The 26237-nt window shown below is 43.3% G+C and overlaps 3 protein-coding genes across 11 annotated transcripts in view; 2 read left to right on the plus strand and 1 right to left on the minus strand.

Moving 5' to 3' along the window:
- The window catches only part of LOC125745203 (voltage-dependent L-type calcium channel subunit alpha-1D-like), a 75406-nt gene extending 62016 nt beyond the window's left edge, over window positions 1-13390 (plus strand). For 3 of the 7 annotated variants that reach the window (XM_049017791.1, XM_049017792.1, XM_049017797.1), the window contains 18 exons: window positions 1688-1723; window positions 2633-2761; window positions 3006-3071; window positions 3160-3251; window positions 3552-3711; window positions 4109-4236; window positions 4322-4418; window positions 5338-5440; window positions 5887-5988; window positions 7233-7363; window positions 7828-7944; window positions 8167-8477; window positions 9022-9048; window positions 9510-9635; window positions 9895-10052; window positions 10729-10841; window positions 10928-11242; window positions 11429-13390. In XM_049017791.1, coding sequence (XP_048873748.1) covers window positions 1688-1723; window positions 2633-2761; window positions 3006-3071; window positions 3160-3251; window positions 3552-3711; window positions 4109-4236; window positions 4322-4418; window positions 5338-5440; window positions 5887-5988; window positions 7233-7363; window positions 7828-7944; window positions 8167-8477; window positions 9022-9048; window positions 9510-9635; window positions 9895-10052; window positions 10729-10841; window positions 10928-11242; window positions 11429-11734 — 2517 coding nt within the window. In that variant the 3' untranslated portion in view covers window positions 11735-13390. Of the gene's footprint in view, window positions 1-1687; window positions 1724-2632; window positions 2762-3005; window positions 3072-3159; window positions 3252-3551; window positions 3712-4108; window positions 4237-4321; window positions 4419-5337; window positions 5441-5886; window positions 5989-7232; window positions 7364-7827; window positions 7945-8166; window positions 8481-9021; window positions 9049-9509; window positions 9636-9894; window positions 10053-10728; window positions 10842-10927; window positions 11243-11428 lie in introns of those variants that run through there. The other 4 variants (XM_049017795.1, XM_049017796.1, XM_049017793.1 and 1 more) reach the window with 4 other exon arrangements.
- A 698-nt stretch (window positions 13391-14088) lies between these two features.
- Window positions 14089-21020, minus strand: chdh (choline dehydrogenase). Its single transcript, XM_049017809.1, has 8 exons — window positions 20906-21020; window positions 19047-19826; window positions 18647-18798; window positions 16853-16982; window positions 15830-15964; window positions 15411-15553; window positions 15105-15207; window positions 14089-15013 (listed from the first exon to the last, which is right to left on the minus strand). The coding sequence occupies exons 2-8, from the start codon at window positions 19765-19767 to the stop codon at window positions 14595-14597; spliced, it is 1803 nt and encodes a 600-aa protein (XP_048873766.1). The 5' UTR covers window positions 19768-19826; window positions 20906-21020; the 3' UTR covers window positions 14089-14594.
- On the plus strand, window positions 20982-25945 carry LOC125745208 (interleukin-17 receptor B). Of its 3 annotated transcripts, none has more exons than XM_049017810.1 (11): window positions 20982-21119; window positions 21211-21235; window positions 21892-22035; window positions 22918-23024; window positions 23161-23287; window positions 23456-23503; window positions 23618-23772; window positions 23904-23972; window positions 24088-24166; window positions 24250-24336; window positions 24467-25945. In XM_049017810.1, exons 1-11 carry the CDS (start codon window positions 20982-20984, stop codon window positions 25108-25110), a joined length of 1623 nt encoding a protein of 540 aa, XP_048873767.1. In that variant the 3' UTR covers window positions 25111-25945. The 3 variants fall into 3 exon arrangements, with proteins under 3 accessions (XP_048873767.1, XP_048873768.1, XP_048873769.1); XM_049017811.1 differs by having other exon boundaries at window positions 21007-21119; window positions 21692-22035; XM_049017812.1 differs by having other exon boundaries at window positions 21015-21119; window positions 21211-21240.
- Window positions 25946-26237: the final 292 nt, after the last annotated feature.

Raw genomic sequence — 26237 nt, forward strand, 5'->3', positions numbered from 1 at the left:
GGCGGCAGGGGCTACATTGGGACACCCTTGGCATGGGACACACCTGGTCTCTGATTGTTCTCTACTAGGTCGCGCCTGATTGATAAACAAAAGGGTTATGTTATCTTTTCCTTAGTTTCTCAGCAGCTTAACACTGTTCCCAAACCACCACTCACCCCCCTCACTGGGAGCTGTCCCATATCTTCTTATTTTCTATTGTCAGTCCGAACATTTCACCTGTTTTGTTTCTTTCCAGTTTTTCCACGTTGGAAGCCATAAAATATAATCTGTATTTTTATTAGCGGTTTGCCTGACATTTTTTAGTTTGTGCAACTTCTGGACCATCAGTTCGGATCAGTGTTGTTATCGTTTCGATTTATTAGCTAATATATCTTAAACATATATTTCCGTTTCATTTTTATATCATTCGGTTTTGGTAATTTTATTTCTCGGAATAGACTGAAAGTTGTTTCTGATCTTTAGAGAATCCTAGATTAATACACAGTGCACATTACGTACTAATGTTCTCAGAATGAGCAAAACATGTTCCTCATATAATTAATGATAAAGGTAATCAAATCATTGCTTCAGCTAAATAATATTTGAAAACAGTAACGGAAAGTATTTGACATTTCTTTTTATTTTATTCCAGTTAGGTTTGGAAGAAGTGTTTAAAGTTTTTAAATTTATTTTCGTGTCATATTCTATTTCAGTTTATGAAAATGTTTTTCCCTTCAGTTTTTGTTAACAGTAATAACTCTGGTTCAGAGTAATTTTTGAAGAAGAAGTTCATTGTTCTTAATAGTACACAGCTTTAACTGTCTTGGGGGGTGTGTGGGGGGGGGGTGTTGCCCATCCTTTTCTAAGGACACTATTGGAAATAATGCGCCCAACCTTGTTATTTTGGTTTGTGTGACTCCTTTTGTCGTCTCGCAGGAAACCGAGCACTTTGATGCCGTGCATTTAGACTTGTTATGCTTTGTGTTTTGTTCTGTTCCCTGCTGTAAAGCGCCGTTAGCTTCCGAGTGAGGAGCTCGTTAGGGAACAGGTGTGTAGTCTTAGGTGCATGGTCCAGCCGTGATGCGGCGTCTGAGAAGGAGACCCCTCCTCTGAAATGCATGACTTTCTAAAACCGGGGGTACAAAGCTTCTTTGCCATTCAGATGCCTTGTGTCCTTGCTTGATGAATGCGATGCTGGAAGCATGCCTCATTAACGCCATGGAGATGCAGACTTGCATTTTGAGTTCGCTTACATTTGAGCACTAGGATCTTTGGTTGTTTTTAATTAGACAGTTGTTGATTTGGTGACATTTCTCGTAGCGCCTTGCGAATTACAGTATGACATTCCCTAGTGCTTAGGACCACACATCAGACGCCTAAGAAGCTGCTTGGACTGGACAGATTGTGTTGCAGAAGCATTTTAAAATCTTGCACACATAGTATGTACGCTATTCCTTGACTTTTGATTTAGTTCAGTTATTATGTTCATGTTTTCTGTATGAACAAGCATCTATATGATATATATGTTCAATGTATATACCAAATATACATGTGAATATGTGTATTGTAGGGTGTCCACTCATGATGTTTTGTGTCTGCGTCTGTCTGTGTGTGTCACTTCTTAGGCCGGATGTGCGGTGATTCGTATAGATGAAGCATGGTGACAGTGCCATGTTTGGGTAGTTAATGCAGCTCTTTGATGTTAAAGCCAACAGACACTGTCATGGTGGAGGTGGAGGCAGGGGTAAGATGCTCTGTGCGGTGCCACGCCCATCTGCCTCCACTTGGTTTTATTTTCACGTTAATTTCTCCATCGTTTGCTCCGAAAAGTCCCTGATTTGTATTCTGTTATATTGAAGTTCTTCTTTTAATTTTGCCTTTTTTTTTTCGTACCACTGCCTTTATTTGCCGTGTTACTCTGGAGGGAAATGTGACGCCCCTGAGTTCTTCTGTTAGAGGCCTGCAGTGCGCTTGGTCCTTCCCTGTGAAGGCCACATGCAGGTCACTCTCACTAGTGCATGGCCACTCCCCCCCCCCCCCCCCCCCCCCCCCGCCACCCCCCCCCCACTCCCGAGGGCCGGGTGTGACATCACTGCTGCATGTGTTATCTCAGGACCGAAGAAACCATGCTTGTACTGTACGGCACAGGCAAGTATGGCCGGGTCAATGGCATGCTGCCCAGCCTGTCAGCCCCCCGCTCCACCTGTTGGCGACACTTGGTAGTGCTTTAAAATAGTCACTACAGGCACATAGTAGTAACATTTACTGATTCATGGACTACTAAACTATTTACCGAACTATTTATTTATTTTTACCTATTCACTTGCAATGAGCTATAGTAGAAATATATCAGCTAATTTATTAGCTGTTTAACTTTATTGGTATCCACAGAAATAAGGGTACACTGAGCAAATGGTATATTTTTAGCACTCTGTATGATGTGCTGTGGTATTACCACTTTAGCGCTGGCTGACAGTCTGTCATTAAGGATGCAAGGTGGAACGGAGCAGCAGGCGACGTTCCCAGGGTGCCTGAGTCGTGATCCTGTGTGACACACGCTGGGTATTAAAGCACTACCAGTTCTCTCTAGCGCCCCCCCTACCACCCTTCTCCCAGCCCTGTGCACATGCTCACACCTCACCACCTTCTCCAGAACACCGAGGACAGTGCCAGGATCTCCATCACCTTCTTTCGCCTCTTCCGGGTCATGCGACTGGTCAAGCTTTTGAGCAGAGGAGAGGGCATTCGGACGCTCCTTTGGACGTTTGTCAAGTCCTTCCAGGTCAGAGGCCATGGTCACATAGTACCACATCCGGACATCAGCAAGAGCGTCTTGGAATCCACACAACTAGACATTCAATTATCACCACACACACACACACACACACACACAGGATAATTCAAAAACAGTTTCTGGTAGAAATTCAACTCCAGTTAAATGTTAAGCGTTTTTTTCTTAGAAAGCGGTTGTTTCACATCCTGTTTTCTTATGCCTGAGATACCGTTTTGACTTTTCATGTCTGTAGGCCTTACCCTACGTCGCGCTCCTCATAGCCATGCTGTTCTTCATCTACGCCGTCATCGGGATGCAGGTAAATGGCAGCCAGGTCTCTGCCCCTTAGGTCACTGACTATAGAACACTACGCAATGTCCTACTGCAGTGCTGCATTCACTCTCCAGGTGTTTGGGAAGATCGCCATGGTGGATGGCACACAAATCAACCGAAACAACAACTTCCAGACATTTCCTCAGGCTGTCCTCCTGCTCTTTAGGTTTGTATTTTCAAACGTATGTTTTTCCTCATCGGCCGGACAGGATTTAAACGTTTTACTTGACGCATGCAGGGTATTCAGTCAGATTGTACAATGTGAAATTGAAGGTGGGCAACTCAAAACAGTGAAAGCAATAAAGTAACACTATAATAAATATGTAATAAATATGGAATGGAAAGTTAAACTAAAAAAAGACCAGAGATGTGCCACACAGTTCATATAAAGTGAAAGGTACATAACGCGCTTTCGGCCTGTGCACCGAGTGCGCTCTCCATGTGAAGACGCCCTCCCCTGTCCCAGGTGTGCCACTGGGGAGGCCTGGCAGGAGATCATGCTGGCTTGTCTGCACGGGAAACTGTGCGACCCAGAGTCAGACTACAACCCCGGGGAGGAAAGGACCTGCGGAAGCAGCTTTGCCATCATCTACTTCATCAGCTTCTACATGCTCTGCGCCTTCCTGGTTTGTGGTCACTCCTTAATCTGATGTATGTGTTCTCAGGCCCCGTGTACAGCCTGGGCGACATTTCTTTCACCTGTAAGCAGAGGTTTCAGAACTTCTCATTTCTGATCTGGGTAATTATTTCTCATGGTTAGTGTTAATACTGCATGGGTGTGACTGACTGTCCCCAGTGACTTGCTGATATCATGCCCAGAATATTCGGAGCACACTTTCTGATGAGACAGACTCTCTCTCGCAAGCCTATTTACAGACCTGACTCAAGTCTGCCGCATCACACTCAGAGATGTAAACACACAAGATAGTGGAAACCAAATAATAACTGTAAATCCTGGCAGATTCAAATATTACTGTAACGTAACAAATCTCCTAAGAATATCTGTGTTCCTGTTTCTTGCAGATCATTAATTTATTTGTTGCTGTCATCATGGACAACTTTGACTATCTGACTCGTGATTGGTCAATCCTTGGTCCTCACCATCTGGATGAGTTTAAGAGGATCTGGTCTGAGTATGACCCAGAAGCAAAGTGAGTGTAACTACAGCAGGCTGTGTCTGTTTTCGGGTGTGCAGCCCTTCTAGCTCTTGGCTGAGTGGGTATTCCCTCCCCACAGAGGAAGAATCAAACATCTGGACGTGGTGACGCTCCTGCGTCGCATCCAGCCCCCCCTGGGATTTGGCAAGCTGTGCCCCCATCGAGTGGCCTGCAAGGTGGGTCACACACACAAACACACACACAGACACACCCAGGTTTCTATTTATATCTTTGTGGGGACTCCACTCCTTTCAATTCTGTGGGGAAAACTCTAATCCTAACATGACGACCTTAACCCTTACTCAGCCTTAACCTCAACCATAAGTGACCAAACAAAATACAAGACATTTGGCATTTTTAGTTTTTTGATTGCATTCACAGATCTTTGTGGGAACCTGACATTTGGTCCCCGCAATGTCTAAATGTCGGGTTTTTATTACATTGTAGGGAACATTTGGATCCCACAATGTAATATAAACATAATCCACACACACACACACACACACACATCTGTACACATTGACACGCATTTATGTTTTTGTTATGCGTCTGTTATGATGGATCTTCAGGCAAATTAATATTTTTTCCCTTTTTGAAGGATTACTGATTTTTGCAGGGGCTTTTTGCAGAATGCCATGAAGATTGTAAATGTCACCACATACAGGCACACAGTTGCCTATTCAGAAGTCATGGGTGTTTTAAGCATATTTATTTCTTTGCTAAAATTACTGATAGACACAGGAAATGATCGTGAGCATTGTGACAATTCAGTGAAATCGGATATCAGTCAGCTGTGCTGCATAAATGCTGAAAACTGCTCTCACAGTCTTAGCAACTTTAAATGTTTCAGTCGCTGCTGGATGAAAGCTAATAGAACACCTCTTCATACAGCTGCACTCATTCAGCTGCATGACCGAAAGAAAGGACAGCTGTACCTGAAGAGTGTGCAGCAATGTGACGTCAGGCGTGCGATGTCATGCGTGTGATGTCAGGCGTGTGATGTCATGTGTGTGATGCTCGTCAGTAGCACAGCTCCTAGCTTCTGCTACTTGATGTGATTATTTGTCACATGACCCCAATACCATCTTACTTCAGAGACTGGTTGCCATGAACATGCCTTTAAACAGCGATGGGACGGTCATGTTCAACGCAACGTTGTTTGCCTTGGTGCGGACAGCTCTGAAGATCAAGACTGAAGGTAACTGAATGCTATGTGGTAGGAGATGCCGTGGCTCCCAACCACTGTCTCGGAAAGATGGAACATAACTGTATAATACAGTTTGAAACATAATATATTATCATTTAATTGACTCACCACCGTTCAGATCTGAGGTCATATTCTCCACCAAAAAGCCCCATGGGCGAGGATGTGATCAGTTGTATGTGAAATGATAATATACGCGTAACAGAGAGAGCATTTTTTGTGGATGGTATTTTATGATGCATCACAAAGCAATGCTAAACATCAGTTACCGAAAGCCACAAAAGCGTGCTGTGCACTTCACTTCCCCTGAACATCCATGAGATTCGGCTCCGTATAACAAATGTCCTGGTCTGCTTCCAGCTCTTGGCTAATCTTGTCAATAATTGTAGATCTGGATTTCCTCCGAATCCATTGGAAAACGTCTATGTTTGGGTTCCCAGGAAACCTGGACCAGGCCAACGAGGAGCTGAGGGCCGTCATCAAGACTATCTGGAAACGAACCAGTATGAAACTTCTGGACCAAGTGGTTCCCCCAGCTGGTGGTCAGTCACATGACCTTAACCGACTTTCCCCAGAGGCCTGGTCTCTTCTATCACACACACACACACACACACACATAAGTAGACACACTCAGAGAATGGCGTGGGCTTAATCTTGATACTGACTTCATCAGAGGTTCGGAAAAAACCCTACCAGATCATAAATCTCTTTTTTTATATTAACTAGAATCCTCACACCAATGCATTACTGTGAAAAAGCAGGCTGGACTTGTATTCTCTTTCTTTTCTTGGGGGGGGAGGGTGGAGCTTTTTCCTGTTTTGATTTCTTCAAATACAGATTAGGGCCGACGTGTCTCACGCCGTGGTTCGGTCTCTGTCACGTCCCCGTCCTCTGATTACAGCGTGCCCATGTGTCTATCTGCCCTGTCATGCCTGTCCCTGTGAGGCCTCTGTGGGCTCACTGCGTCCGTAGCGTGTCAGACCTCACGGCATGCATGCTCTCTGTGTCGAAAGCTCTCTGCGACCCCCCAGCTTCTCCGCAGCTTCCACCCCTGTCTGTGCGCCCTCTGTCCTTCTGAATATTCTGAAGCAATTCTGTTTCAAGGTGGTGGTATGGAACGGGTGTCACCTCTGGCTTAGCCCTGTCCCCCGTGGTGTTCAAAGAACGCCCTCTTTGGGGTTAACGCCACACGGTCGGCTCCGCTTGCTTGCATGTGCTTAGTGGGATCTAGAGCTGCATCACCATCCCCTCCAGTTCTGTCCTAAGCTCCAGTGTAACTTATGTGGGGTTTTAAAACCTTGTTTAGATTGGAGAGAAAGCAGAGTAGCGGGTAGCAGTACATTGTAGCTGTTAGCTGTAAATTTACAATGTATAAACAAAATATTTTAGGATTCCATCATTTATGAAACTAATAGAATGCATTGATATATGTGTCTGAAATATTATGTTTTATGTTGTATGTGTTATTTTGTATTTGATATTCAGATTCTTTAATTTGCTCAGTCTCCCTACCTCGTTTGCTATGTTCTACGTTCTGAGATTTCCGTTTGTTTCTGTTATACTGAAATATCCTCTGTTCTTACCCTTCCATACGTTTTGACATGTACTAATCAAGAACTTAAAACATGGAAGACTAAACATAGATCGACATATCAAAAAACCCGGCGTTGACTTTCCTCTGGCTTTCCTTACACTCTCCATCACTGCAGTCAACTGTAGATGAGAATGGGGCAAGGGGGCTCATCTGATGGCGGGCGGGGCGGGGTTGTGTGGTCTGTTCACCCAGATGACGAGGTGACCGTGGGGAAGTTCTATGCCACCTTCCTGATACAGGACTACTTTAGGAAATTTAAGAAACGCAAGGAGCAGGGCCTTGTGGGTCGACACCCGTCCAAGAACACAACCATGGCACTACAGGTGAGTGGGTGCCATTTCTGTTTATTTTCTAATGGTGGGGTTGGGGGAGGGCGCTGTATATGCTAATCCATGGGGTTGGGCAAAACATATAACGTCAGATTTTATTTTAAAGGTATTTTATCCCTAAAAGTGGATTGCTGAGTTCAGTTGTTGTATTTTCAATAATGGCAACAAGACATTGTCCTCTTGTCAACTACTGTTAGCCGCTCTCACTTATACCCAAAGAAGTTGAAGTAGATTGCCAAAAATGCAAGGTGTGCATAGCATATTAGCGTGCTAGAAGAGCAAAAACCCCTTCAGATTCAGATCAGAATCTGATAAGAGATTGTTGTGTGTAGTGGTATCTCACGATAACGTCTTCAGGTTGTTTGTGTCAGAGAGATGTTCAGTTCTGCATTGTGCCTGATCATGAGATGTAGTCACCTCAGGAAACCTTTAAGGTGCTGCTTCTGTCTCTGTCACAGGCCGGCCTCCGCACTCTACATGATATCGGACCTGAGATCCGTCGGGCCATATCATGTGACCTGCAGGATGAAGATCTGGTGGACTTTAATCCTGATGATGATGAGGATATTTATAGGGTAACAGTCTGTACAGTGTATTTCACACAGTTGTGTTTGTTAGCCTAAATCAGACTGGTAGATCAAATTATGTTTAATCCAATGTCGTTTGGTATTTTGTTTTGTCAAACTCATTAATGAAGATAATTGTTTTTGATGTTTCAAAGGAAAAACGCTGTTTTAATGGTGCTAAATATTTATAGAGATAGTTGGAGTTGTTTTGACCAGACTGTCTGCTCACAGAGGAACGGGGGACTTTTTGGTAATCATGTCAATCACGTCAATGGGGACCAGAGGAACTCCATGCATCTGACCAAAGCAACACAACGCCCTCTTCAGATCCACCTACCACCCAACCACGGAAAGCCACCCTACAGCCACCTCAACAACTCGTGCTTTAAGTCCCCAAAATCGACCAATGCCAACCTCAACAATGCCAACGTGTCTAGCTTCCCTGGGTCCAAGGTCCGTCGGCCTTCAACAAATGGGTTCCCTGCCCGCGGCTCCTGCTTTAAAAATGACCATGACACACGCAAGAAATCATATGCAAAAAGGTAGCTTGTATGTGTGCTATTTGTTTGAATAGCTTGCATCAGTTCTGATGAGGTGTAGTGCATGTAACAGCAGACCTGGTGATGAATAGAGGTATCCCAGTGATAAGAAGAGCAAAGAGGAATTGGCTCTTCAGCTGCATTGACATTTGATCTTGTGAACACAGTAACTAGAAAGTAGAAGTATTTAATGCATCTTTTTCCAGCTTCCCAATAGCATTGCATATCTGGGTCTATTTCATTTTGAGACAAATCAAGAAAATTCAGTCATATTGAAAGGGCTTCCTGCCGTATGTTATTGGGGTCTCCAGACAAAAAGTTTGAGAACTAATGGTTTAGTCGATGCTCTGGGACACATCCCATCGGCATTTTACAGTAAAATGGTTTTACACCATTTTATAGCAATTTACACCAATTTAAATATTTTGCACAGTACTGTATATTATCAGGTATTGTACAGAGTGCATGTTGCATTGTTACTTTTCTGAGTCCCTTATTCTCTGATTACAATCCAATCAACATGTTTTCTGCCTGCTGCCTGGAATAGGACCCGCTACTGTGAGACCTATCTGAGGTATGTGGTTACAAGTTCTTGGGAATCACTGGCAAATGCTTGTTCTTGGAATGCAGTCAGTAAGCCAGAAAAAAATCTGTTTACTGGTGTGACTTCCCTGGAAACGGGGTGGCTGCTAGGTCATGTGGGCAAAAAATGACAGCTGGAGGGTACTGATGGTACACATCAGACTGTTCTGCGGAGAAGGAGACTGGGGGCACCATGCATCACCCCAGCTCTGAGCGATTCCACTGCTTGATGGTACCTTACAGCCAGAATGGCGGTTAGGGATTGGTGTTCTGCTCTCTTGTGTTAAAATTCCAAGTTGCCACAGCTCCACTCCCAGTCGGTTGATTTTGACCAGCATAAATGAAATGAAAAACTAATTTTGCGATACTTAATTATAAGGAGACTGTTTGTTTACCTTCATTGTATTCTTAGTTATTTTTCTTAGAGTTTGACCTCTGACCCTAAACACGCAGGTCAGATACGGGGGATGGCTGGCATCCCGCCATCTGCAAAGAGGACCATTCTTTGGAGGACTACTCTGACCTGGACTGCTGCTCTCTGGAGTATTACAGTGGCGAGGAGTTCTGTGACGACGACAGGTTTGGCAAATGGAACCAGCACTCTCTGTATTTATATACCTATACTTATACATTTCAATTCTGCTGGTCCTGCCATTAGTCAAGGTTACCTGCCTGATGATTATGTGATTTAAAAAGGCCCAGGGGAGTGTTAAAACTATGTATTTCTCATATTGGTAGTGATTTTTAGCTGATGAGGCAGGAAGAAAATGAAAGACGTTAATCAGATAAGGAGACTACGGGGAAGGTGATGAGCTAAAACTGTTTGTGTGGTTTGTAGATCCTGTAAAGAGGTGCATAGCAACAGCGACCACGATTATGAAACCCCGAGGGGTTACTACCCTGCAGGCGCCCATTGCCATCATGAAGACGAGTCCCCTATTTTCCACGAGTCACGCAAGTCGCCAAAGAGACGACTGCTTCCTCTGACATTGCAAGGTTAGTGTGGATAGCCTGTAGCTTTCCCAGCACACTACCTGTTTGTGAAACAAACAAAATAATTGTCAAATTGAGACTTGCTTGAATTTGCACAGTGTTCAGGCCCTGAGTTCATGTTCAGTAAAAGCTCTCACATCCGGCATAGTTATGGAGCGGCACGCTTTACTGGTACAGAAATAATTAATAAAGTATTAGAGCATCTTCTATTGACAGTCATAAGGTATTATAGTGCTGATTATAAAACTACATAAGCTCCAGTGATGCTCTCATCTATAATGTACCTTCATAATGCATTATAATGGTCGGTATAAGAATTAATGAAGCATTACATCACCTTCTATTGACAGTCATAAGGAATTAAATTATTATAATTGATTATAATACTTCTTAATCTCCAATTAACTCCCATCTAAAATTCGCCACAGATACCCTCATTGTGCATTATAATGGTCGGTTTGTTCTGCATTATAAAGGTATCTAAAGTGCATTATAGATGAGGGCTTCGTAAAGCATTCATAATGCATAATAAACATGGCTATAATGTGTTATGCCTTTTTATAAGTATTATTAGCCATGTTAATAATGTGTTATGAATGCATTATGTGTTCATAGATTCTTAGAGACATGGCATTCATCGAAAGAGATACCGTTACATTTGTTGTAAACTCTTCTTCAGCGCACCAAAAGCCATCCTTCAGTTTTGAGTGTCTCAGGAGACTCAACAGTCAAGATGAGATACCACTGTCTCCACGTCTCACTGCTTTACCTCTTCAACTAATGCAGCACCAGGTAGGCTGGACGCCTGCCGGGATACGTGCATGGTGAAGGCTATGCTGGTGTTGTGACAGATTTGTGGCTTGTATTTTCATCTCTAGGTGATGGCTGTGGCTGGGATGGACTCGAACCTAGCACTCTCCCCCTCCTGCTCGATCTACTCCTGGGCCACACCACCTGCCACCCCCATAAAGAAGGAGCATTCTCCCTACTGCACCCCTTTGATCCAAGTGGACCGGCCTAGAGGGGAGAGGAGGCGGAGCAGCAGCCAGATGTCTGTGTACCGGAGCTCCTGGTACACGGAGGACTCAGACCGACGGCAAAGGACCCGTGTACCAAGACACCTGCAGATACCGATGGAGTTCTGCCACCTGTACGAGCAGAAGAGGGGGAGTGCCAGCAGCCTAGTGGAGGCGGTAAGGTGGAGGTGGTAGGAGCTAGCTAGGGTGATCACCGGCATGATCCTAAAAAGGAGGACACCTGTGTCCATAAAGGAGGACTAAGGCTTAAAAAGGAGGATGCCTGTGTGGTAGTTGCTGATGGGGAGGTGGCAGTTTGACCAGAGGTGACTGTTAACTAACGTTTCTCCCGCTATCGTGCAGGTCTTGATATCCGAGGGGCTGGGCCAGTTTGCCAAGGACCCAATGTTTGTCACAGCGGCAACACGTGAGATCGCAGACGCATGCGAGCTAACCATCGACGAGATGGAGAGTGCGGCGAGCCACCTGCTGAACAGCGGCACGCTGCCGGGGGCCGGCGGGGGGGAAGGTGGGTCGGGCCGCGCCCGCCGAGGGGACTACGAGCTGCAGGACATCTCTGCTGGCTACAGTGATGAGGAGTCCGAGCGCTCTAGCAGGAGGTACGAGGAGGACCTGGCAGATGAAATGATATGCATTTCGAACGTGTAGCGCTCGCTGTGACCCCAAACACGGAATGGACACGTGTTCAGCTGCCTGCCAAGAGAAGTGCCTTTTCTAGCAGAGTGCAGAAAGGCAATTGCGGGTAGACGGGGGAGAGTAGCTGCGAGGCTGCGGGCCCGAGGGACAGCCCCGCCTGCTCTGGGACGGTAGAGCCACGCGGCCAACCGACAGCCTGCGGCGAGGAGTCGGCGGCCATGTTCTTAGGCAGAAATGGGAGCATGAGCCACCAGAGTATTGCTGAGTCCAAGGGAAGTGCAAGAAAGCCACTGCTGTGAAACTCAAAAGCCAGACAGGCGCATGCAGGCGAGCAGTCAGCAATGTTACAGCTGGTGGGCATCCAGTAGGATAGACTGCATCATTACCTCAGTCGCTCCATTTTCCATTGGCATATCAAAGAAAATGGTCTTTCCTGGAGAACATATCATCCACAAAGGATGACGTGTCGCACTGGGCTCCGAGCGAAGTGTGGAAAATCATAATGCTGCCCTTTTTTTGGCCACGAAACGAAGAAATTACACTTTGTTAATTTTAAAATTAAAGTAAACCAGAAGAGCGCAATCACTTGCATTTGCCCCATTATCATTCTAAGGAATAAATAGCTAACACGCATTAACGAAATATGCATATAAATGCTTCAACAGCCAAGTTATTTTTAACACTCGGAATAGCTTATTTATGAAAAAATGGAGTGTAAATCAAATGTAATATAAAGAGATTTCTATATTTTGTAACAGTATACGACACAGACAGCAATATGTTGTGTATATATTGTTATACGTATGTGTTTTGGAATGTGTGTTTGCACATGACATGCGAAATGATGTTGCACCTGAAAGAAAAAACCCTCCCTGCTACACGTCTTCTTTAACACTGTAAACTAGTATAAACAAACATACATACGAAGACCAAACAACGCCAACAGCAATAATAATAATAATTGTTATTTTTATTATTATTATTATTATTTGTGGAATTATTAGATGATCATTTTTCATATCATGTGCAAAGCCGGTGGCCAGGTAGGTCAAGTACGATGTTAAACTGTTATAGATGCAGAAACTGCGGACACGATTACTGGGTTGCATGTGTTAACTAGAATTCACTATTTTAGTTATTTAAGGAGAGAAACATTTTAAAGTCAGTAAACACAGATTTTTTTTTTATAGTTCTTTATAGAAACACCTTTCACTTGCTCATTTACACGTTTATTTTTCTTTGCCTTTTAGGTAAGTGGTGATAATTTGGATGGACTATTGAACATGAATGAATGGACAGATTAATATTTTTCCTAGAACAGCTGAAGAGTTTAATGGAAAATGGATTCGAACCCACAACCCCTTTTAAAATATTAAGCCACAGAGATTTAAAATATTTTATTTTTGTACAGCATCTACCCTTTAATGCTAGAGCAATATTATTTCCTTGCTGACCCCTGATAATTAGCCAGTGTTGTTTTTGATAATCCCTCCACACATACAGGAAAATGGAATGATGCCAAACTGCCTAACACTATGCTGTATTAGTTACACAGAAAGACCACCTGCCTATACTCCTCTGCATATTACCTTCGGTTTTGTTTCGACTCCATTATACCTCCATCGATGCAAATATTTTACACACCTCTGAATAAAAAGTGTTTCTGTATTTCCTCTTAGATGTGGAATTTCTTGCTTAAATTTTAATTCAACTATTCTACAAAAAAAATGTTTGACCAGAGCAACATAGAAAATGTCTAAGAACAAAAAAGGAAGCTTTTAAGGTTTTGTATGGATGTTTTAAGGATGTGTTCATTCATTGCACGCTGTGTTGTGTTGTGCGTTCACAGTTTGCACTAAACGTTACCATGTAAGGAAAAGCCCATTTTCATTTGCTCTGAGTGAGCACTTTGGAAAGGTCCTGTCTCATTTAAAGGCACAGAGTGGAATTTTCTGACTGATGAATAACATCACATTACAAGGCCACATATAAACATCCTGCATACTGAGGGTCTCCCCCATATTGTCTTCTAATACCAGCAAGTGCCAGTTTACTTATATACATCATTTCATTTCATTTACTTAGGATATCTGTGTAAACAGGTAAGTAGCTGTTTTACAGCAGTGATAGATGCCACTGAAAACTACAGAGCATGGAAAAAACACAAAAGAGATACTGATTTATGGAGGTTTGGGCACCATCACTGTAATCGCAAGATCTGTTTTAACATCACTTTTATAAAAAGTTGGGTAAAGTTCCAATCACATTCTGAAGCAATATATTTGCGAGTGTGTGTGTGTGTGTGTGTGTCCACACATTGCAAAAAAACAGGTTCTGTTATGTATGACAATGATTTTATAGACAATTAATAAAATTTATTAGAAAATAAATTACACATAATGGCTCATTCTGCTACTGCATAATTAAGTTATAATACTGTGAGGTTCAATTATTCATTAGTAAAAACAAGAAAATGTTCTTAGATAAGTACTGAAAGATGAAAATTACTCAAAAATCAGTAAACATAGTTAATAGCTTACACACACTCATATGCAATTTTAAGACGTTTCCAGTTCTTACCCCATTAATTGTTGTGTATATATCATAAATATTAAAATCATGTGTGATATGTTTCTCTTAGTAGCAGCATTCACAGATTTGAAATACCCTACATTTTCTAAGGCACATAGTCTTCCCTATTTGAGATGCAATCCTTAAAGATAACGTACAGTTTATAATAATTTCAATTATAATATATTATAAAATTACAAAGAAAAAAATTAAAGCTAGTATTAAGATGTCATAGTCCCCAGAGTTAGTGTTGAAAAATAACCACGGCCTAGACAGCGCTGTCGTTCCCTTGTCCTCATGCTCACTGCTGCCTTTCCGTGGTCGGTGGCTGGTACACAGGGACGCCTGGATCATGCAGCGTCGGGACGCCCTTGATGGCATCAGCGGCCTTTTCCGCAATCATGATGGTGGGGGCGTTGAGATTCCCGCTCACCATGCTGGGCATTATGGACGCGTCGACCACTCGCAGGTTCTCCACACCCAGCACCCTTGCCTCGGGGTCCACCACCGCCATTGGGTCTGTGGGCTGACCCATCTTGCAAGTACAGGAGGGGTGGTAGGCACTCTCCGCTTTCTGTCTCACGAAAGCGTCGATCTCCCTGTCCGACTGCACCTGGCTGCCTGGTAACAGCTCCCGTCCACGGAACTCATCGAAGGCCCTTTGTGCGAAGATCTCCCTGGACAGCTTCACACACTCTCTGAACTCCCACACATCCTCCTCTGAGAATAACAGAAATGCATCCAAACAGGACCTCACTGAAGAATACGGGCACATGGAACACAAAGCAGGCTCGTTTTTAGCTCCTTTTACCTGTGGAAAGGTAGTTGGGCTCTATGATTGGGTGTTCCAGAGGGTTCTTGCTCTTCAACTTAATCGATCCTTTACTGGTGCTTCTCATTGGTCCAACATGAACCTATAATATTAAAATTGGAGCAATATGAGAAGTTTGTCGTTTCTGAAGTTAAGCTACCAATCACCCATCTTTATCTCAGTGGGAAGGAAGATAAAGGTAGAAAGGCAGCTTTCCTTTAGCATCGCGCATTAAAAATGAGCATTAAAAGTCACATTTTCCCAATAAGTCCACAGCTTTTCAGCTGTCAAACAAAGGTCACTGACTTGGAAGGCTTCCATTTTGGACTTGGCACGCCCATGGTCTACTACCATGGATGGGAGGAAGTGGAACTGAACATCGGGGTGGGAGACACCGGCACGGCTTCGGATGAAACCCCCGCTCTCCAAGTGTGCAGTGGCACCGTACCCTAAGAGACACCCGGGATGAAAGGTCAACTTCAAAAACAGAAAGTGAGAAATGTGAGCAAGCCATTGGATGTTCTGAGCAGTTTATGCATCATAATTATCTTATGCGAAAATCAAAATCATGAACGGGTGTTTTTTTTTTTCTTCAGATCCTGTGAATAAAATGATAAGGCAGAAGAAAATAGAGATGAAAATCAGCTAAACTACTTAAGAACAGAGTTAGAGGTTAAACTATTCTCTACTGTGTCACACTTGCTTGATCCCCCACCCAGCTGTACCTGTTTGCTTTAGAAGCCACTCTAGGCCAATTTTCATCATATAAGGAAGCTTTTGGGCCTTGTAGAGGGTGATGGGCTTGGTGCACTCCTGCTGAACATAAATCTCCATGTGGTCCTGTAGGTTACTGCCAACACCTTCACAAAGGAAGCCAGGGCTCATTTTAGAAAGGAGCGTGAAACCTGTACGATTAATTTTTCAACATTGTTAGGAACTAATATTGAAAAACAGCTTCTCCCTGAGTTATGGATGGAGTTACATTCCGACACACCTATTGTAAGACAAAAATATCTCAAGGTTAAAAAAAGAAGCCTATTTTATAATAAAGTGTTGAATATCTCATGGAATTTATTGAATAATGTACTGAAAGTGAAGGACATTTAACCATCGTAAAATCGAAATATCGTAACATGGACCATCAGAAACCGAGGAGCGTCTGCATATTTTTCCAGACCTGATCAGGCCATCGTGTGCCCACTTGTCAGCTAGCAGGAAGTTAGACTTTGTCCTGAGTCCTGAAGATCTGACGTTAATCAATTACAGTACATTTGTTCTTTGGTTTATTTCTAATAGAAACTCAAAGTAAAGCCTTTAAAAATATCTTTGAATGCTAAAGCGATGTTTCTGGAGCTGAATTAATGAGTCCAACTTGTACATCATTTCTGGTACATCAGGCCTGGCAATTGTTTTCTGTGAGGGTCGAATGCAAGCTTAACCATGTCAGTAGGAGCTGTTTTTACGATTATTGTCGTGCCCCATACTACAATAGAAAGCTTGTTAAATTTGTTTGACATTCTTCTTCTTCTCAGTTTAAAATTTTTCAGAAAGGCATGTTGGAATGGAAGTAGCGATGGCATTTCTGATTATTCGTGGCATCTGAACACACAACTTTCTAATTCATTTTCATGATTTCTTGGTGCAGTAAAAATAGCTCAGCGGGCTGGACGTGGCCGTGAATCAGAATTTGCCCAGGTCTCATGTTAAAGAACAAAGGATCATGTGATGGGGGAAAAGACGGAAATCACCTGGGAGATGTGACACAATAGGAATGTCAAGTTTTTTCAAGTCATCTGCGTTTCCCACCCCAGACAGCATAAGGACCTGTGGCGAGTTGATGGCACCTCCGCTCAGAATGACCTGTTTTTCAGCAAACGCCTAAGCATGAACAGCAAACAGCAGCACACCTTAGTGCCACCCACAAAGCCAAAGAGGAGCTCTGATAAGCGTAAACACCAGCTGTACCATACCTACAGCACACAAAGGAAGCCTTTAATAAAGTAACCAAAAGGAAAAATACGGATTCTCCTCTCACACTCATTTCCATATTGACAATTAACTATTAACCATAATTAACCGTTATTAAAATAGCCATAAAAGGAAGTGGTATACAGATCCATGGAGAGCCTGTGTAGGTGCGGGTTTTTGGGATGACCTCTCAATCAGCTAATGACAGAGTTGGACAGAGACCGGAGTTGAGAACCACTGCTTTATGATTGGCCGATTGAGAGGTCATCGATAAAACCTGCACCCACACCAGCTCTCCCTGGATCAGGTTCCCCACCCCTGATGTAAACTGTAAACACTCAGTGACAAAAAACGTTATACACCCAGAAGTAATGGTTCGATTTTAACACCTGGAGCTGGCACGTCTAGTCACCAGACACAGAGGCGCAGCATCACCAGCACTTGGCAGAATTTGATTGTGGGTTTGCATGAGGCCAGGTGGCCATATTGTGCAGTTACCTGGCATGTGGGCATGCAGATGTCACAGTCACCGATGTTGGAACCAATGGGCATGTGAAGGCACCCACACACGTCATGAAGGTTCCCCACATCATGGTGCGAGAGCCACAGGGTATGACATCATGGTGTGGGGAGCCATAGGGTATGACATCATGGTATGGGGAGCCATAGGGTATGACATCATGGTGTGAGAGCCATAGGGTATGACATCATGGTGTGGGGAGCCATAGGGTATGACATCATGGTGTGGGGAGCCATAGGGTATGACATCATGGTGTGGGGAGCCATAGGGTATGACATCATGGTATGGGGAGCCATAGGGTATGACATCATGGTGTGAGAGCCATAGGGTATGACATCATGGTGTGGGGAGCCATAGGGTATGACATCATGGTGTGGGGAGCCATAGGGTATGACATCATGGTGTGGGGAGCCATAGGGTATGACATCATGGTGTGGGGAGGCATTGGGTATGACATCATGGTGTGGGGAGCCATTGGGTATGACATCATGGTGTGGGGAGGCATTGGGTATGACATCATGGTGTGGGGAGCCATAGGGTATAACTCCAGGTCATCTCTGGTAGTGATTCGGGGGACCCTGATGGCACAGTGCTATGTCAGTGACATCTTTCAACAAGACAACACCCGACCACACATAACAGACGTGTCTATGGACTGCCTGCATAATGTTGAGGTCCTCCCGTGGCCAGCCAGGTCTCCCGATCTTTCCCCAAATAAACATGTGTGAGACCAGCTCGGACGTCAACTCAGACCCAGTGCCAATCTGCAGGATCTCGAGGGCCATTTATAACAGTTGTGGGCCAACATGCCTTCATGCACTATATCACCACATGTTTCCAAGCCTGGGGGGGGGGCACAACCTACTGACATAAGACCAGCAGTGTGCCCATACTGCCAACTCTGTTGTCCATTTTATCTGATATTATAATCATTGTGATACAGTCACATGACCTTTCACCACATGCAGATTCATTTAATTTCCACCACGTTTGGGTGCTTAACTTTTTTGTCACTGAGTATATTTTTCCAATTCATCATCATCATCAGAAATACCTTTTTCTTCTCTCCATTCTGTATATACTCAACCCCAATGGCTTTGCTGCCCTGGAACAAGATCTTGGTGGTCAGGCATCGGACCTGTGCTGTCAGGTTTGGTCTGGCTAACACAGGGCGCAAGTAGGCACTAGCTGTGCTCCATCGCTTTCCTGAAAGGGTGGGGCGGGGGGGGGGGGGGGGTACAGGACACTGATTGCATTACTGTCTCACACAGGCAAAAGGTCCAAAAAGCCAGAACTCCAGGCACTTGTATTATATCAGAAATCAAATGTCTGCATGCTGTGAGGTGTCAGGCTGTGGAGAAACTGCACCTTCATTGGGACTGTTAAGGGATATTTAGAGACATCTGGGTTGACTGGTTTGCAAGGGTCATGTTTACGCAAAGAAGCCTCTGTACCTTTATAGATGGTCATGTCCATCCACCCTACTCCCTCCTGCTGGTAGCCGTTCATGTCATCTGTGAAGGGATATCCAGCTTGCTGACCAGCCTGAATGAAGGCATGGTGCAGCGGGTGGTCTGTCTTTCCCCGGGAAACATGTAGAGGCCCAGAACCCCCCCGATACCGGTCTGCGCCCAGCTCATGAGTCTGGGCCTTCTTAAAGTAAGGCAAGCAGTGCTCATAGTTCCAGCCAGTGGCACCCTCTCGGTGCCATCGGTTGTAGTCTTCAGCATGACCTCGGATGTAGACCATGGCGTTGAGGGAAGAGGAGCCTCCCCACACACGACCGCGGGGCCAGTACATCACCCGTCCATCCATGTGTCTCTGCCGTGTAGTGTGGTAGAACCAGTTGTACTTGTCATTGCAGAGGTTGTATGTAAGTGCTGCTGGCATGTGTATCTTCCAGGACAATCGGGTGCTGTTGAGAAATAAATCCTTGGGACCAGCCTCGAGAAGGAGCACTGATTCATCCTTATTTTCGGAAAGCCTGTTTGCCAGTACACAACCAGCAGAGCCGGCCCCCACAATAACGTAGTCAAAAGACGGGCTCTTCTTTGCCGCTGGCCAGGTGCTATAATAACTGCAAAGTATCCGCCCGCTTGGCTTAGCAAGGAAACATCGCCGTGTCAACTTTTTATGTAGCTGATTCACTCCACTTGACAGTTTTGTAGGAAACATATTGTCTCGCTTGTATTCCTCGTACTGGCTCAGTCGAACTTTTCTTTGATGGGTCCGCACTTCAAAGGAACGGTTTTGAGGTATACGTACAAAAAAATACATTAAACAAAATACATATATGCAGCCTTTTACATAAGTATTGCGCAACCCGTACACACAAGACAAACACTGCAGTGCAAGCACAGTTATAGCCGAGAAACATGTGGAATATAAATTCCTCTTTAACCCAGCCGTAAATTCTCCACGATTAACAAGTCCTACGGAAATATTTTCAGAAATAACTATATAGTTTATTTCAAATAAGAACAAGACACAAGGCTTTAACAAGCATATTTTTGCGCTCAGCTGCAAATGCCAAAACTTGCAATATGTCAGGGAGTTAAAAATCCATAGACTTTTAGCGAGATTTCGGTTTATTATTATTGTTGTTGTTTTATTATTTTGCAAGTGGCTAATGTAAGTTTATATGAGCGCTATGTTTGTGTTACAGTTCTATATGGTTAGTCGTCCATCCTGTTTTAATTATGCTACATATGTAGTTTCGTATTACAGTTACTATTTTTACTGTGCCAGAGCTGTGTGAATTCGTTCTGGGTTCACTGCAGAAAATTTCATGCACATAAATGAACTGATAATATAGTACTGGGTCTTATAATACCATTTTGCATAGCCTAGTTTGAACGTCTTAAAGACTATATTCTGACTTGCGTGATCTGTTCACTAACTTCGTTTAATTAGTTCGCTTACAGACTTACAACAAGCTGCGTACTGAAGAGCCAAGCAGACTTTCCGTAAGGCCCGCCTCACTGGCTCACACTTACATTCCACATACCAAAAAAGAATTGTTAATATGTTATCTACGGCATTACATGCATTAATGTGCATACGCGAGATCCATGAATAGGCCTCTACAGAATAATATCATTATTAAGCGGAATATTTCACAACGCAGCTAAAAATATGATTAAAGCCTGTCTTTCGCTATAGTTGAGACTGAGAGGTTACCAAGTGCAGCTATGGAAAGTAAAACTGGACATTGATAATACTTATTCCAGAGAAAGAGTACTTTTCACAGGAAACACCTATTTGTCCAGACAAGTATCTAGCAAGCAAATGTACTTTACTTAAAGTCACATACCGTGTTATTCTGCTATGTACGGCAGCTCCACTGTAGTGGAGGCGGAGTTTCTAGCCGTAAACCTCTGTGCACACAAATGCTGCACTCGCCAATATGCGGCCGGCAGAGAAGTGCGTCTAACGGGAGACGAAGCCTGAAAATGTTTGGCAAGGACTGGGTGATGCTCTTTTCGGTGTTTGCATGGATACACACTTATTATGCACACCCGCAAGTGGTAATTAAGTATTTTGTCCAGTATGATTATAAAAGATAGTTGTTATATGTCAACAAATAATCTTTAAGAATTATTTTGGTCTTTTTTTCAGAACGTATCCTGTGTGAAAAGAGAGGGTGAGGTATTATCTGCACTGTTTTCAATTAGTCGTGCATTTTTAAACATACATTGTGGGTTGTCTATTTAATATTGTGTGAGCAATATTTAGCCAATTATTGCACCGTCAAAGATGCATGAAAATCTGAAGTGAAAATGTTGGATTAATTCGATTTCAATATTTTGGTAAGAAATGTTAACAATAATTTTCCTGTGTAACCGTTACTAGCATGTAAGAGTTATCCTCCATTGGGTACTAACGGGTATGTGCGTAAATTATGGGGGAATGGGGGTTGTAACCGTGTTAATTAACGAACGTGGGATTGAAGAACGCATCATATGCACAGGCAACTGAAATTAATTAAACTGTAGGTTCTTAGGATTTCACGAATATCCTCGAATATCATGTGAAATGAACAAAAAATGTATATACCATGATGCGTGTTTCCGTCACTGTTAAATGTTTTGTATTGCAGTTGATTACCACTTTCTGAATACATGACAACACTGGTAATGGAAGTCAGCAGGTTTGATTTACAGCGACATCATGTTTTTTGGTCCAAACTCCGGAGCGGACTCGGATACTGGTCATCAACATAATAATGATACGCGACTAAGAGGTTGGACTTTTTAAGTTATTCTCAGAGGAATGACGTTGCGTGTGACGTCACCGTAGGTATTCACCAAGAATGGTTCAATGAGCCTGTGGGTTCCCCGTCTGCGATGCTAAACCTCAACGTATCGCTCATTGAAAGCTGTGACACCCGCCTTGGACACTCTGAACTACTGCTGAATATCAGTTGGGCCATCAACATAGATAGTAAGAGCTTCTTGTTATTCATGTAAATGTGCAAAATATTTAATTTTACTTAAATTCAATTCAGTTCTTTAGTTGTCATTGTGCATAACAGCACAACAAGACTATAGCAACTCCCTGAGCAGGAGCCTGTATCATGAACCAGGATAACTTGTCATATTTCATTTACCCCAGTTTAAATGCACTTTATTTTAGTCCACTTACATTTAGTCCAGACTAAATGTAATCTGGCTAAGCAAGAAATCCTGCTTTGTGATACAAGACGTAATATATAATCAATGTAAAAGAGACAGGCAGTAATTATGCGCAAAGTACACGTGGATAAATTGTATGTGGTGGTGTGATGCGTGGCGGTTATGTGGGACAGTACTTTGGTGCCCCCTGCTCATCCATCCATCCATTTTCCAAACCGCTTATCCTATTGGATTGCGGGGGTCCGGAGCCTATCCCGGAAGCAATGGGCACGAGGCAGGGAGGCCAGCCCATTGCAGGGCACACTCACACACCATCCATTCACACATGCACACCTATGGGCAATTTAGTGACTCCAATTAGCCCCCCACAGTCCAATTAGTTTTTGGAAACGGGAGTACCTGGAGGAAACCCCACGACGACATGGGGAGAACATGCAAACTCCACACACGTGTGACCCAGACGGAGACTTGAACCCGGGTCCCAGAGGTGTGAGGCAACAGTGCTAACCACTGCACCACCATGCCGCCCCTGCCCCTGCCCTTGCCCCTGCCCCCCCCCCCCCCGCTCAATCTTCTACTAAATGATTCTCACATATTTGGCAAGCTGCCAAAACTATATCGACATGGTATTTTTCAGTAGATACAACGCTAGGGTTAATTTTATTTAGAAATACTTTATTTTTTTTTGTAGAAAGCAATGTCTACCTTACTGGCACATGGCTCAACATTAACGAGGTTCCTTACTGCTGTGAGTATCACCCTCCAATCAGTGCAGTGAATACGTCGGGCTACGAGAAGGTAAGAGAGATCCACCCTAATTTAATTTAAAAATAAAATGAAATAAGAAATACTCCATTTTTAAAATCAGAGCTACAAGGCGTACCAACTCTATTGTGACTTACTATAATTTTGTGTTTTCTCCTTCCCTTTGTAGTTATGGTTCCACTTTACTGAGTTTGTTGCAGAGCCAGAAAAAGACTACGTTATCACGGGCAGCAACCTCCCACCCCCAATGATTGGAAGCGAACCTGTTTCAGAGACAGCCATTTTTGAAACAAGTGGTGTGTTATTTCTCATTCCTTCTAACTACCATCCTCTTGAGTATCTAAGTGTTTTACTTTTAAATGATAAAATGCTTTCAGGCAATGTGACTCTGGGGGATATGAACGCAGTTCTGGAAGAATATTACAGAAATTTTTCTTTGTTTTTCCTTGATACAAACAATCCAGGTTGTCACACAGAAAAAATGAAATATTGTGAGTCCTGTATTAAAAAAGGTAAAAGTCAACGTCGATGTATCCGTCTCTTAATGTATGAACTGAAGTATGCAATTTACTGTGTTTGTCACCTGTGACATTAATGGTAACTGTAGGTTCTATCTGTTTCTGTAGGATCTCTCTGGGAACCTAATATAACCACAGCTGTTTTAAAAAATGAAGTAAAAATAAGTTTTACTTCAAGCCCATACATTAACAAGTATCTGATTCTGTTGTTGAGATTGAGTGGTCGAGAAGAAAACATTATCAATGCCAAAGAGTGTAATACAGTAAGTAAAAGACTTGTTTTTCCATTTTCATTTCTCTCGTTAATAAATGTATTTCCTGCTCAGCGTGTCATCTTGCGCTTGCTCTGATTGTCCCATTAGAGACACTGTATCTAAAGTTTTGTGTTCTACAGGGGAATGATGAGGCCAGGTGGTCTGAAACTCTGAACTTCACGGGGACGTGTGAGTCTCTCATGGTTGTGGTCAGTACTTTAACAACACACTAACTTAAATTTAAGGCCAGACCGTTCTCCTGTCAGTGCTAATCTTTGTAACGTGAAACTATTACGTTTCTGCAAACTCAAATCTTAATTTCAGGTGCAGCCGGACACAAGCCGCCCTCAGGCCTCTGTTGAAGTCTCCTGCAGCATGGAAGGTTTAGCATCCTCAACCAACGGTAGCTTCATCCTTCCGAGATCTTTCCCACATGTTTCTGATGCACAAATGCTAATAAAAAAAAAATCCTTTTTTTTACCTCAGTGCCAGATAACAGCAGTTCTTTATGGATCGGAATCTGCTGTGCTACGTTTGCTGTGGTGTTGTTAGCAGCCTGCATTTCTGTGCTGTGTAAGTGATGTCTTGCGGTTTCCACCAGGCATGCAGATAAGATAAATGGATTGATACACTTTTTGGGGCATATTTAGTTACATGGTCATCGCTTACCACTTGTTCGGTTTTTATTCCAACCTCATTTTAGGTAAAGCTCATGGCACTTACTCGCCGTTCCCCAAACTATTGGAAGACAGTGGCCATGTCTCAGTCCTCATCATCTATCCGGCAAAGAGCCGCGCTTTCCAGCGGGCAGTAGTCACCTTGGCCGAGTTCCTAACGTTGCACTGCGGCTGCGATGTCATCATAGACGTGTGGCAAAGAAGGAGCGTTGCTGAGAAAGGTCTGCTTCGCTGGCTGACCGAGCATATCAAGTCTGCAGAAAGGGTGGTCTTCACGACCACCAAGGGCCAAGGCAACACTGGGGGCAGGCCGGACTCGGGCCTGGCTGATTTCACAGTTCCAGCTTCTGTGGATGACATGTTCGCCTTAGCACTCAACGTCCTTGCCAGTCAGGCCAAGGAAGGGCTGAACTGCAGCAAATATTTCACTGTGCACCTCGGCGAGGACTTGGATCTGAAAAACCTCCCTGTGGCTTTAACCATGTGTAGATCATTCAGGTTGATGACAGATTTGGATAAGCTCTGCAGGCAACTGCATGGGAATCTTTCCAGAAGAACAACTAACTTTCCTTTCATTGGATACAGGTTAGGGTTACTGCAGGGTCAGGATAATACTGCAGAACTTAGAGATGCAATAAAAGAACTGCAGACATGGGAAGACGAAGTCTAAGGTTGTCAGAGTTGCCAACTTTGGCGTGAGGTAGAGAGAAATCTGCACCAGCATTTCCATGTATGTAATGTCTGTAGGATTTGCAAACTTCCCAAGGCTTTTGATGTAACTAATTTTAGGTTTAAAATGGAATAATATAGATTTTCTGTAAGATTTCTTGCATGAGCGTGAGCGTCTGAAAGTTGGGTTATACGCCAGATGCGTGAGGCTTGGCAGCCCTGGGTTGTACAGGTGAATCTTACGACTGACTTCACTTCAGTGACACTGCAGGTCTCACCCGACCAAGAAATTATGAGCATGCATTCACTTTATTTCCTCCATATTTATTTTCATATCCATTTATTTTCTGAGAAATATGATGAAAAACAGGAAGATTGATAGGCTTATACAATTGGATGGTGCTGTATATTCTGAACTGTATTTGTTGTTTCACAGTAGAAGACCTGAGTATGAAAGTTGTAACGCTCTTTATGGACATTTCAATATATATTGTTTCTCTTTGATATGCATGACGTAATATTTACCTGGAGATTCATATGATTTTTTTTATATATGGAATTTAAATACTATGCAAAAAGTCATAACCTGTCGTTTTATTATACTTGCTGAGTAACAGCTTGCTTCACCTTAATTGCACTTTTTTTATTGTGTTTTCCAAGTAAGGAAGACAATAAAGTCAGCACTCAATTTCTTCTCATGTAATTCCAGCAGTGAATCTCTGCTGGGGTACACTTACACCAGCTATGTTTACACCTGACAGATAGGTAAATAGTGCCAGTATCAAAGGTCTTTTTTTCCTGTGTGTCACACGTACATTAAATGCTGCAATTGGAAATTTGAGCCTGGGTTGTGATTTAATTTGGAAGGCTTTTAACTTCAAAAAATCTGTAGGAATGCAGAAGATTGACTACTGTATTCCATAACACTTGTTTAGGTAAAAAAAAAAAAAAGTTACCTTTCCGTGATACTGCCATGTTTCAGTTTTGAGATTTTCTTCACATTTTGGCACAATCTCTTACTTCCACTTTGGCTTCCAAATAGACCTTGTAGATATGACCTAACTAGTCCTGTTGTCTTGTGCATTGCAGTTGTAATTGGGGAATACTTATGGTTTTGGGACTAGTTCT

The sequence above is a fragment of the Brienomyrus brachyistius genome, chromosome 6 (assembly GCF_023856365.1).
Source record: "Brienomyrus brachyistius isolate T26 chromosome 6, BBRACH_0.4, whole genome shotgun sequence".
In the NCBI taxonomy this organism is placed as follows: domain Eukaryota; kingdom Metazoa; phylum Chordata; class Actinopteri; order Osteoglossiformes; family Mormyridae; genus Brienomyrus; species Brienomyrus brachyistius.

Bases quoted from the DNA above. Each gene is read 5' to 3' on its own strand.
- LOC125745208 (XM_049017810.1), top strand. From the start codon at position 20,982: ATGCTGCACTCGCCAATATGCGGCCGGCAGAGAAGTGCGTCTAACGGG. The intron at 23,973-24,087 runs GTCAGTACTTTA...TCTTAATTTCAG, and splicing joins GTGAGTCTCTCATGGTTGTG to GTGCAGCCGGACACAAGCCG. The intron at 24,337-24,466 runs GTAAGTGATGTC...ACCTCATTTTAG, and splicing joins AGCCTGCATTTCTGTGCTGT to GTAAAGCTCATGGCACTTAC.
- chdh (XM_049017809.1), bottom strand. From the start codon at position 19,767: ATGTTTCCTACAAAACTGTCAAGTGGAGTGAATCAGCTACATAAAAAG. The intron at 18,799-19,046 runs GTACAGAGGCTT...CCACCCTTTCAG, and splicing joins GGACATGACCATCTATAAAG to GAAAGCGATGGAGCACAGCT. The intron at 15,965-16,852 runs GTGATTTCCGTC...TCCTTTGTGAAG, and splicing joins TATTGTGTCACATCTCCCAG to GTGTTGGCAGTAACCTACAG.